Here is an 8,988-nt window from a genome sequence, read left to right as displayed (position 1 = left end):
ATGCAGCAAATCTGACGCGTCGAAATGTTCTGTTAATCATGATCTACTACACAGGCACTTGTCTCAGAAAAATAAACATTTCCTATATACCTTAATAGTTGTGTTATATTAAGGTATATAGGAGTGTGCGATCTGTGAAATAATGTCTGTTTATTAAATCTTTGATAGTGTAAACTGTAAAGCACCATGCAGCAGAATATGCATAATTTCTCAAGGGCAGTGCATCTGATCACTCCTTATCACAGTTGTGTAAATTTACAATCAATAGATTAACAACTATGAAACATTTCTCCCTAGTTTTGACCACAGGAAACAGTGAGTTGGAAATGTTTCTGGACATGCATAATTAACTTTCTATAGTCATGATCATAGTGTTTAAATCATTTTGATGTGATTCTTGAGATGAAATGAGTGTGTATATATAATTATTTTGATGAAAGCAAGGATTCATGTTAGTTATATGTCTGTCACGTGGTAATAGGTATACTTATTTTATGAAATCATTACAAAGATATCGAATAAGAATAAAAGATGATCTCGATATTTTAGGTATTTCCCTTCTGTATTCTTTAATTTTTAAGGTAGTATTTTTCTATTCGTTAGTATGTTTTGCCCTTTTCTCCTTTTATTCATATTTGAACACCAGTGTTCTCTGTTCTTTTTTTTTTAAATTTTTTTTGGCCCATTTTTCTGTAAATTTTACCCATTCTCCGTTATTCTTTCCTATCAAGATTTCAGACCTTAATAAAAAAAAAATATACTTGATGGGCACCATGACATTCACTCACACTAAACAATACACTATATGATTTGGAAAAAGGACAAATATATTCAGCTGGGGCCCCTAAACAAAAATGTGTACTTGTTCAGAGAAAATTGATAACACACTAAACTCTTAAAACATACATCTGTACAAAACAAAGAAAGACCAGAGGTTCCTGGCTTGGTTGTATATTTCTTTATCTCAAATAAATCATGTACATATTTAATCAAGAAAGGACAAGAACCATTTAATCGGTGTTATTTTTTTGCACTTCCTAAATCATTTGTACATTGGAATCCTGAACCCCCGCCCCCCATTCATAACTAGATATTTTAAGGTTCAAAGGTAAAAAAAAAAAAAGATACAAGGGACTGTGATTGGGATTAAAATAACAGTCAGTATTGAAAGTTTATCTACCAGTATACTGATAAAATGTGTAGAATTATAGGTGGCAGTAAAATAAATCAATAAATTGGAACATACAATTTTCTCTATATTTTTTTCTATTTTTCTACATGCACGTGTCAGATATTCCTTTTTGAAAAAAAAAACAAGAAGAAAAGCTGTTTGTTATACTCAGAGATTCTCAAAGCCGGTTACTATGTAGCTGGTCATCATCTCCTCAACACAAGGGAGGGGTCAAACTTTCGAAATTATGTTCTTAGGGGGGTCATTATATGTTATAGATAATGCATATTTTAAGGTTTTTCTTGTCGTAGAACACACCGAGGGGTGTCCGGATTGATCAAATGAGAGACCGACCGGAGGGAGGTCTTTCTTTGAACAATCCTGACACCCCGAGGTGTGTTCTACAACAAGAAAAACCTTAAAATATGCATTATCTGACTTATATACCGTCAAAAAAATATTAATTTTATAAAGATTTGTAAAATTTAGTGTCCTATTTTACCGACAACACTAAAGTGGGATATTCCTTTCTAATGCGTTCAGGTTTAAATACGCCCTGCGGCTCATGTAGAATGTGAAATAAAACTCACTAAATAATTTAGATATAAACCTTTTAAAAAATTATTATCCATACACAATAAAAATATGACTGTAACTGCATGAAGTAAGACACAAATGTATTGTCATCATCCGATAACGGTGTATGACAAATACAAGACACATTGTAAGTAATTTATAGTACCACTTAGCTTATGGAAAAGGGGGAGGGGGTATGTTTTTTTTCTATTTGTTATGTTATTTCTATCGCGGAAAAGTGGTTACTTTTTTTAACAATTTTACTTGAATCGAATGAAAAATTCAGAAAGATTGTCCTTTGAATAGCAATACGTTTTATTAAAAGATAATCAGGATATAATTATATACCCTACGCACCCGACCCTTTCGTGAGTTACGTTAATGTTCACGGCCGACACTCGGCTAACCGAGAGATTGGTCGGTTAATCTATATAGAGTATGCGGCTATATCGGCGGTTGGTCTGTTAATCGGGTTGGCTAAAGTCTGTTAATCAGGTGTTATCGAGAAAATCATTGAAAACTTAGCATGTTTCATTATATAACCTTTTAAATATATGTTTATCATAAAAAATATTTATGTCTAACAAAAACATTCAATGTACTGAATCCAGTGGTGTAATTATTATTTTTCTAGCTTCTATGTACGATCTATAAAATGAAAAGGCAAGTTACTCATCAATAAATTTATACACATTTTACACACACAAAATGCACACAAAATGACACTTGAGTTGAATTTACTTGCATGCAATATTTTGAACATCGAAAAAAGACAGGCATTATGTGTGTTAACCAAATTGATATCATTGTGTGAAAAATCTGCACGAAAATCTGTATTTTGGTGACATAAATCAATCTTTATTTAAAACCTGGTCTGTTAATGGGTCGGATGTATAAAACCCGGTCTGGTCTGTTAATTGGTCTGTTAAGAGTTATGAATGACAATAAAAGTATAATTTTATTACTTTATTGTGTGTTAATTTGGTAGGCTCAAGACGAACGGCTAAAATATACGGAAACAACACTTGAGCAATGGAACTTAAAATATATACGGAAACAAAACATGAGCAATGGAATATAAAATATATGGAAACAAAGCACATGAACAATTAACAATATAGGCAATGGATATTGAAAATTGATAAAAATGGTTTCAAAAAGTGTTAAATTAAAGTAAAATTGATTTTATCCGAGAATGGTCGCCTATATATATCATGTGGATTCTGTTTAATTGTCATGCATGACACCAATTTGTCATGTACATTGGTAACCATTATATAAATCAGAGATTAACGTCGTAATGTAACTAAACATCAGTAAGTAAAATATATTGGATGCCTAAATATAAAGAATAGAGAAAGAATAATGAGTAAGATAAATAAAATGTAGAGAAAAGTAACATAACAATTTAAAGAATACAGAAATAAACAACACTCCCAATCCGGACCATCATGGTATACACGAGAATCTGGATGGAGATACAGAATATAAATAAAAGATAAGGACAGTAGAGAGTGATGCATTGCTAAAAAAAGAGAAAAAAAAACAATAATTGTTTAATAATAAAGACATGACCCCCCCTGGGTGTTGAAACAGTAACGGATTGCGATGTACTCATATTGGTGACAAATGCTTGAAGTTTACATGTGACAACTGCAGTTCTCCTCTGCACATATGTAGAAAAGGAACCAAATGGAATAAAATGAATTAAAACTTAATACAACCAAATGTAGCTGCATTCGCTCCTCTCCATTTACTTATTTAGAATGAGTTGTAAACAACAGATGATTAAGTAATAGAAGAAAAGATGATGCTGACGAATTAGGGTTAAACGTCCAGTGACAAATAGCATGTGCATATGAGAACGATAACACGTTATATGTACCCCGTGTTGTATTAGAAAGACACGTTCAGTCGGATTTGAGAGCATGCTTCTTTGAGCAGACACAAAAATTAAGGCTGATTGAAATCGTTAATAATAAAGTCATGCATATTCCAGCGGCCAACCCAGATCACGCTATATTGAAGTGACACACTCTTCAATAAAATGCAAAGAAAATCAAAATAAAAATGCTTTTACTGGAAGGATAGTGATGCATCCGACCGTATTATCATTTTTGTTTTTTACTCAAGAACATCTCATTCTTAACTTTTTCAATGGGAAAATATAAAGGTAGCAAAACTATTTTCGTGGCTAAATAACTCTTAACTGACACAAATTCAATTGTCCAACCCATTAACAGACTTTATTCCCATAATTTTCACTAAAACGTGGTGTTACTCACGTTATATTACAATTATGAAATATTTACTAATGTCAATTTATATTTAAGAACCAAAGTAGTATTTTGTATCTTTTAAATGATATCTAAAATTGTTTGTTTCGCCTTTTATTAAAAAATTTGCTATGCGTGTAATCATAAACACTACATACTTGCGGGACGCCTTTTACTTTTACTGAACACTGCGCATACTATGAAATGTTTTTAAAGGTGGAAAATGTTCTATGATAGATATCATTTTGTCAGACACTTTTCTTTTTTTGATTTGATTCTTATAATATCCTAAAAATCTGTATATTTGATAGAGTTTAACATTAAATTGTGCGTTTTACTCTTAACAGACGTATAGCCAACCCGATTAACAGACCAATCGCCCATATAGCCGCATACTCAATATAGATTAACCGACCAATGTTTCGGTTAGCCGAGTGTCGGCCGTGATGTTATTCAATAGAATATAAGATTATCTTATTAGTTGATCATTTGATAGAGTAAAAGGTATACATAAATTTTGAAAAGTTAAGAACTGACACGAAGACGAATATAAACACATGTAGGTCACAGTATGATTTCCTATTCATTGTATATCGTTCAGTGAACATGCATGACATATTTGCCACTGGACGTTAAGCAAGCAACCAAAAATCAATCAACCTATTCAGTTTGACTCAATAAGATTTTAAAATCTTACACACGAATATGTTAAATGTGGATTTATTTTATGAAAGTCTACATTAAAATTCATCTGAAATATATGATAATGTTTCTTTATTGAAGCGATCAATTAACAAAACTTCACGTTATTTGTTTCTAAAATTAAAATGCGGGACTACAATGACGGTTTCTTTTACACCCATCATCGATTGAACTTAAATAAATTTCCAAATCGGAAACAAAAAACTATTAGACGAATAAAGTTTTGAAGTAAATCATAGATTGCATGTTTATCAAGGACAATAATGACCTCACACAGGTCATTATTTTATGCCTTGGAGCATATATCATTGAAACATGGCATCGTCCGGGTTGATTCTGAAAAAGAATACCTGTCGTTCTGAAAGAAAATAACTCCATATAGGTATATAAGGTTTTATAAAATAATGGGGGGTTCCCAACATAAAATTTTATATCAAAAATTTGAACCGACCCGCTCAGCTGATAAATAATGACCATTCCCTTACCTGTACGCAATCGGCGCAAATGAAAAACAAACTAGGCGCAAGTGAAAGAAAAAACGGCGGAAGTGAAAAGAAGATCGGCGCAATTTTATACAAAGCGCCGTCGGCACGTACAATCATTTGGTATATTTTTGGTATAAGAAAATGAAAATAAATCAAAGACATGAATAGTTTTCCGTTTATAGATAACCTGGCACCGTTATCAAAGGCAAACTTTTTAAAAATATTTAGAAAAATTAATAAATAAATAAAACGTCATTCAGTTTAGTAGCATGTGTCGAACTCAGTCCATTATCAAATGTTTCTTTATGCTTTGACGTAGGTAAAATTACTCAATTATAGATTTAAGGTTTTGTGAATTACAAATAATAAATGTAATTCTTACGATTAACATGTTTGTCACTCATGTTGAAATAAACAACTGTAACATCTGGAGAGAAATGGTAATGGCGGATAGGGTTGTAAAACTGAACGTTGGTGGCGTGTTATACACGACCTCCAAATCTACCCTTACTTCGGTACCCCAGTGTTATCTGTGTCAACTGGTGACAGGGGCTATCAGACCACTCAGAGATGAACGGGGAACCATATTTATCGACAGAGACGGGCACATCTTCAGGTAAGTTTTCTTTTTCTCGCGCATTTCAATTTCAAAATTTTATTAATTTTATTTTTAAATTATCAAAATTATGAAATGAAAAGTTACTGATAATTAAGTAAAATCATTTATTTGAATGTCACCAATTTAAAATTAAACATTGATCAGGAAATACATCTACACATAATTACGTGACAAAAGTGTTCAATCTATGTTACATCATTTTCTAGTTATTTGCTCCCGGCTAAAATATTTTGTAGCTTTCTATAAATAATAAAGACTCTTTTTTATGACAGGCATTTGATAAAAAAGATAAAACAAAATTTCAATTTTCTTTTTGATAATCCATATATTTTACAAATAAGATTTATTACTAGAAGTGGGTTATGCTTGCTTGTCTTGTTATGTTAACGGTTAAATTTTTTTATAGCGTTCATGATTGAAGGATTTAAATATAACCACATCGATTTCTATTTTTTTTTAAATCAAAATAAATTCAAATACATTGTGATTGTGCAATCTGTTGTGTAAATTAAGATTAATAATCAATACAATATTATATTATAATATGTTTGCTCCTAACATTCTTAACATCACATGGTGGCATCTGCCATCATTAAACTGTATTCAGTCTTCCAGTCAGTGACATACGTCTTGTATATGTTAAGGTCCAGTGCACAATGTGAAAATAATAATAGTTTGTGGTAAACATCAATATATATATAGACAATAACAAAATACAAAAAGTTATTAGATATTCGTCGTCGCTGTACAAAAAGAAAAGAAAACATATCCATGTTTATAAAAGGGTGTGGCTGTTAAGAAATTGGTATAAGTATTGCTACTTATGCTTTTCGCACTAAACAAAAAATACAAAATATGGTTAACTTAAATACGGAATGTTGAGCATTAATTTAGAATCTCTTGAATCTGAATACAGAAAACACATGATAAAGTGAGAAGTCACTGATTTTGGCTTTCCAACTAGTAAAAAATATTTGCGCTTTGTCTTATGTGAGTTGCAGGTTCTTCTATATTGCTTGGCTAGAAATAATAACGATTGGATCATTGAAAACGAAAGCTGTTTCCGCATTACAAAAGGGTCAATCACTTAAAGTCGTTCCCTCATGTCTTGTATTATTGTCCTTCAGGTACGTCCTTAACTACTTGAGATCCAAGAAACTAACGTTACCACAAGGGTACAAGGAGTTGGCCATGTTGAAGGAAGAAGCAGAATACTACGATTTGTGTCAGCTGGTGTTCAACGTGGAAAAGGTTCTCAAATCTAGACGGAGAAACCGTAACAAGCCTCGGAACAACAAAGGGGGACCGAATCAGAGGGCGCCGTCCAATGCACTTAGTAGAAGTCTCGGATCTGACATGAACTCTCTCGCCCTTTGTGATGAGAATGGGTCGGTCATTTTCGAAGATGATTCTTCGGATTATTTTTATGATTAGTGGTAATGTAACTGACTGCTTTATTATAGTCATCCAGATTCACTTCAGTTGTCTGGTGATCAGAAATCATTCATGCATGCCGCATTCGACTGTGTTTGTGCTGGCGCGAAACTAGATTACAGCTTTCGAGTCTAGCTTGTTTATATTTTTGGAAGTATTACCGGTGAAATCAATGACTTAAAAGTTTCGTACTTGTTTCGGAGTCACTCTAAAGAAAGGCAGTGATTTTAAAGTCATTTGTGTTTAAAATAAAATGGATTGACGGGTGTTTCTCTCTTTTTCCTTTATAACAGGTTGGTTGTCACTGTGTACACCAGTTCATCATTGAATCCTACGGGGGAAACCAGAGAACTCATTAGTTAGAAAACACGGTCAAACATCCAAACATCCACACTGATATGTGTCCACACTTTTATAAAATTAGCATACGAGATACCAGTTTAAATGAAAATCTTAGAATCACACAAAATATTTTGAAAACTGAAATCTAAAATTAAAGGCTTAAAAGGGTTACCAATACAAAAAGAAAGAGAAAATACGTCACAATCCAACACAAATATATTGCCGTAAATTAGTATCAGTGGAGACAATTTTCAGAAACAGGCAAATGTCTCTTAAAGACTTTGATGCAAATAGCTAACAGTTTTACTTCGGAAAAAAATGTAAACTAGAATTAAAAAGCATTCAATGGAAACAAACTAGTGAAAAGACAAACATGTACCAATTCTTTCTGCAAAGTGATTTTGTAAAACAAATAACAGCCATCTAACTTGCACCGAGTTATCAATATGCACCAAAAATAAGAAGCGCCGATTTTAAAAGAGTTATAAGAGACCAGAGACATGTTATATTATATTATTATATGATTATTGTATTATATGTCTCTGGAGAGACTTAACAGCTCGTATTTTATAATTAGCACGTCTTTCAAGATAGCTTTAACATACCGTTAGATATATATAAAAACAGTCACATTACATATCAACAGATGAAGTATTCGCTGACAGTGAAAAAAAACCCACATTTACGGAAGCGTAGGATAAATTACAAAATGTACAAAAATGTAGAAAGTAAGAAAACGACCACCAAACTACAAAAAAGGGGGAGGTGTTGTATAAAAATATTCTGATTACCAAATTTATGATAAAAACATTCTGTTCAAGCAAAGGACAGAAAAAAATATTCTGAATGCAGATTTTTCAAATACCTTCTAGTGCTAAATTTTGAACAAAATAATTTGATCTATAACGTTGAAAAACTAAATAAAATGTTTGCGATTTGCACGAAAACGAATTCTGACAAAAAAAAACATAACCCAATATGAAGTTAAAATGTCAAGAAATAAACACCAAAAGAGCACACACTGCAATGTCTCGCCTGTTTAACTTATCGTTTAATTCATGTTGAAAGTATGAGGTTTACTACAAGTACTAGTATCATATCAACATATCATTATCAATGTTCTAACTTCTATGAAAATGTGGTCAAGGTCTTATGAACCCTGGCAGACATACATGGACACCTTACAATCATTCCATACACCAACTGTAGTTAAGGACTTCCAAATGAGGTATTGTGTATAGTGTCTAATAAACTGACAAAATTCAGAAAAATCAATCGCCAATAAACAAGGAAAATGATGTCAAGGTCATATGAACATACCAGACAGACATGTACACATTTAATCGTTCCAAATAATAAATATAAATGACATATTGTTAATAA

At 32.1% G+C, this 8,988-nt stretch overlaps 1 protein-coding gene across 1 annotated transcript; it reads left to right on the top strand.

The window, feature by feature from the left end:
* Positions 1-5,563: 5,563 nt before the first annotated feature.
* On the top strand, positions 5,564-7,531 carry LOC139524551 (BTB/POZ domain-containing protein KCTD21-like). The gene is made up of 2 exons (XM_071319405.1): positions 5,564-5,826; positions 6,957-7,531. Exons 1-2 carry the CDS (start codon positions 5,600-5,602, stop codon positions 7,261-7,263), a joined length of 534 nt encoding a protein of 177 aa, XP_071175506.1. The 5' UTR covers positions 5,564-5,599; the 3' UTR covers positions 7,264-7,531.
* Positions 7,532-8,988: the final 1,457 nt, after the last annotated feature.

The sequence above is a fragment of the Mytilus edulis genome, chromosome 5 (assembly GCF_963676685.1).
Source record: "Mytilus edulis chromosome 5, xbMytEdul2.2, whole genome shotgun sequence".
NCBI classification, from domain to species: domain Eukaryota; kingdom Metazoa; phylum Mollusca; class Bivalvia; order Mytilida; family Mytilidae; genus Mytilus; species Mytilus edulis.
The sequence above is the reverse complement of the archived record's forward strand: the minus strand, read 5'-3'. Positions and strand labels throughout refer to the sequence as shown.